The 3594-nt window shown below is 45.9% G+C and overlaps 1 protein-coding gene across 1 annotated transcript; it reads right to left on the minus strand.

Moving 5' to 3' along the window:
- Window positions 1-1553: 1553 nt before the first annotated feature.
- Window positions 1554-3588, minus strand: SOX2 (SRY (sex determining region Y)-box 2). The gene has a single exon (XM_008578543.1). It carries the CDS (start codon window positions 3496-3498, stop codon window positions 2677-2679), a length of 822 nt encoding a protein of 273 aa, XP_008576765.1. The 5' UTR covers window positions 3499-3588; the 3' UTR covers window positions 1554-2676.
- Window positions 3589-3594: the final 6 nt, after the last annotated feature.

A 3594-nucleotide genomic window follows, 5' to 3' on the forward strand; every position in this document is an offset into this window, starting at 1 on the left:
ATACTTTCTCGGAAACGAGAAGATGCAAACCAACGGGGCGAGCTAACTTAGTGGCTGCAGCAGGTACTTTACTCAAAGGTCGAAAGCGCTGCCGGATTCCAACTTCTCCAAAGTTGTAGTAAGTTGATACGACAAGCTCTTGAAATTGTGGGAAGCCACACCGCGCTCTTAAGAATGCCCCGCTCTTGGCTCCTGGTCCCCTTGGGTGGGAGAAGATGAGCGAAGCAAGTAGTAAACAAGGCAGAAAAGTCCCTGACTAGGTCACAGATTCTCCGTCTTTACCAAAGCGCGGGGTCGGTTGTGATGCGCAATTCAAAGACCATGGCGATTCTCAAACTTTTCCGCTCTCACTGAGGACAACTACAAGCCTTTCTTTACCTTTCCTTAAGACGAAAGAAAACAATAAATCCAATCTTGTCTCCCCACCCCTTTCCCCTCCTCCCACTTCTCTATGACTGTAGTAAAACATTGTTAACAGATCAAAAGCATAATCATCTCCAAATGTGATTAGACCGGACAAAGTAAAATATCTACCTCAGAGTTGATTTTCTTCTTTAATATGGCTGTTGCCTGGCTTCTCTTTTGGTTGTTATCAGCTGCAGAGATTATCCGATTTGGAGCTACAGGCTTGGACCCGCGCTGCCAATTTAAGAAATGGAATTCGGGGAGGGGGGGAGAGAGAGGAAAAAAAGAAAATAAATCATGAAAAAAAAAAAAAAAAAAAAAAAAACCAACCCCACACACTATATCCGGGAAAAGGGGGGGAATTTTGGCTTGGACCCGCGCTGCCAATTTAAGAAATGGAATTCGGGGAGGGGGGGAGAGAGAGGAAAAAAAGAAAATAAATCATGAAAAAAAAAAAAAAAAAAAAAAAACCCAACCCCACACACTATATCCGTGACAAGGTGGGGAATTTTGCAAGACGTTCTTTGCTTCCCCTTGCCCCTAAACAGGAAAATGTAGGAGAAAGTTTATGAAGTCAAGGAACAAAGAAAGCAAACCACTTGTTTCCTCTCAGACAATAGCAGGGCCGGAGTAATCCAAATACCCACCCAGCAGATAACACTTTGCCTGTCTACTTTGCAATTTTTTTCCCATACAAGAAGCATCATTTTCCTCTATAACCAGGTTTCAAAGGGCCATTATGCTGTGAAGAAAATGAAAACAAAACCAGCCGACCTGGTTCTGATTTGGCTTACACACCCCATCTGCTATACTATATGAAAAATTTCAGAATTTACTCCTTTCTGGCAACAAGTGGCATAAATCAGTTTAAGTCCCCATCATGCTTATCCACGCTGCTTAAAAAAGGAGGGGGTGGATTTACAGTATATGTCTCCAGTTTGTTTTATAAATGACATAAGCATTTCAATTTTTCCAGAGTACTTATTAATCATCCAGCCATTTCTATTTTGCAGTTAACATTATTAGCACGTGCTGAACTAGTTCACCAAGGCTTTTGGTATGTTGCTTTCTTGGCTGAGCACAGTATAATTTCCGGAGAAGTTATGTATAATCAGTGTTATCCAAATAAATGAAAGACTCAAGCATAATTTCATTGTCCATATTTCAAAAATTTATTTATCTCAAACTGTGCATAATGGAGTAAAAACTTAAGTTGAAAATGTACCTGTTATAAGGATGGTATTAGTTCAAATATATACATGAATTCTCGGCAGACTGATTCAAATAATACAGAGCCGAATCTTTTAAAATACAGCTACGGAAAATAAAGAGGGGAAACCTTAAAATATCACAATAAATTTACAGAAATATTACAAACCATAAGAAAATATTTCAAACACAGTAATCTTATGTTGTTTTTTATCTGAACAAAATGGAAAGTTGGTATTGAACAAAAGCTATTATAAATTACCAGCGATGTCAACCTGCGTGGCCATTTTTGCTTTTAACAGTAAGTTAAAAAATTTAGTACAATCTAAAACTTTTGCCCTTTTAAACAAGACCGCATTTTTTTTTGCCAGTACTTATTCTATTTTTTCCTTTTGTACAATTTTTAAACAATTAAAATGCCCAAATCTGAATAATTTTCTTTCCACGTTACCAACTGTCCTAAATTTTAGCTGCAGAATCAAAATCCAACAAGAAGCCTCTCCTTGAAAAATATTGGCAAAATTCTCAGCTTATAAACAATGGACATTTTGATTGCCATGTTTATCTCGATAAATACTGTACAAAAGTTGCTTGCAAATATTAAAACATTTTTTTCGTCGCTTGGAGACTAGCTCTAAATATTACTGGTAAAGACTTTTGCAAACTTCCTGCAAAGCTCCTACCGTACCACTAGAACTTTTAAAAAGTTTTGCGTAGTTTTCTTTCCTCCAGATCTATACAAGGTCCATTCCCCCGCCCTCCCCACCCCCCTGGGTTTTCTCTGTACAAAAATAGTCCCCCAAAAAGAAGTCCAGGATCTCTCATAAAAGTTTTCTTGTCGGCATCGCGGTTTTTGCGTAAGTGTGGGTGGGACTGGTGTTCTTTCTCTTTTGCAGCTGTCATTTGCTGTGGGCGATGGCATTTTTTTTTTCTTTTTTTTTTCCCTTTATAAGCGTACCGGATTTTTCTCCATGCTGTTTCTTACTCTCCTTTATCGGACCCCTCCCATTTTCCTCGTTTTTCTTTGAAAATTTCTCCTCCCTCCAGTTCGCTGTCCGGCCCTCACATGTGCGAGAGGGGCAGTGTGCCGTTAATGGCCGTGCCGGGCACCGGGCCGCTCTGGTAGTGCTGAGACATGTGAAGTCTGCTGGGGGCGGCAGGCTCCGGCACCTCGGCGCCGGGGAGGTACATGCTGATCATGTCCCGGAGGTCCCCGGCCTGGCAGGGCGCCCTGGAGTGGGAGGAAGAGGTAACCACAGGGGGGCTGGAACTGGCCTCGGACTTGACCACCGAACCCATGGAGCCAAGCGCCATGCCAGGGGTGCCTTGCTGCGAGTAGGACATGCTGTAGGTGGGCGAGCCGTTCATGTAGGTCTGCGAGCTGGTCATGGAGTTATACTGCAGGGCGCTGACATCGTAGCGGTGCATGGGCTGCATCTGCGCGGCGCCGTGCGCGTTGAGGCCCGGGTGCTGCGGATAGCCCAGCTGGTCCTGCATCATGCTGTAGCTGCCGTTGCTCCAGCCGTTCATGTGCGCGTAGCTGTCCATGCGCTGGTTCACGCCCGCACCCAGGCCGGCGCCCACCCCGACCCCGCTCGCCATGCTGTTGCCGCCAGGGGCCAGCAGCCCGCCGGGCAGCGTGTACTTATCCTTCTTCATGAGCGTCTTGGTTTTCCGCCGGGGCCGGTATTTATAATCCGGGTGCTCTTTCATGTGCAGCGCTCGCAGCCGCTTGGCCTCGTCGATGAACGGCCGCTTCTCCGTCTCAGACAAAAGTTTCCACTCGGCGCCCAGGCGCTTGCTGATCTCCGAGTTGTGCATCTTGGGGTTCTCCTGGGCCATCTTGCGCCGCTGCCCGCGGGACCACACCATGAAGGCGTTCATGGGCCTCTTGACGCGGTCCGGGCTGTTCTTCTGGTTGCCGCCCGCCGCCGCCGCGGTGGAGTTGCCACCGCCGCCGCCGCCGCCGCCGCCCCCCGA

The sequence above is a fragment of the Galeopterus variegatus genome, unplaced genomic scaffold (assembly GCF_000696425.1).
Source record: "Galeopterus variegatus unplaced genomic scaffold, G_variegatus-3.0.2 Scaffold1713, whole genome shotgun sequence".
Classification (NCBI taxonomy): Eukaryota; Metazoa; Chordata; class Mammalia; order Dermoptera; family Cynocephalidae; genus Galeopterus; species Galeopterus variegatus.

What these genes read in the sequence shown, in the direction of transcription:
- SOX2 (XM_008578543.1), bottom strand. Translation starts at nt 3,498, where the DNA reads ATGAACGCCTTCATGGTGTGGTCCCGCGGGCAGCGGCGCAAGATGGCC.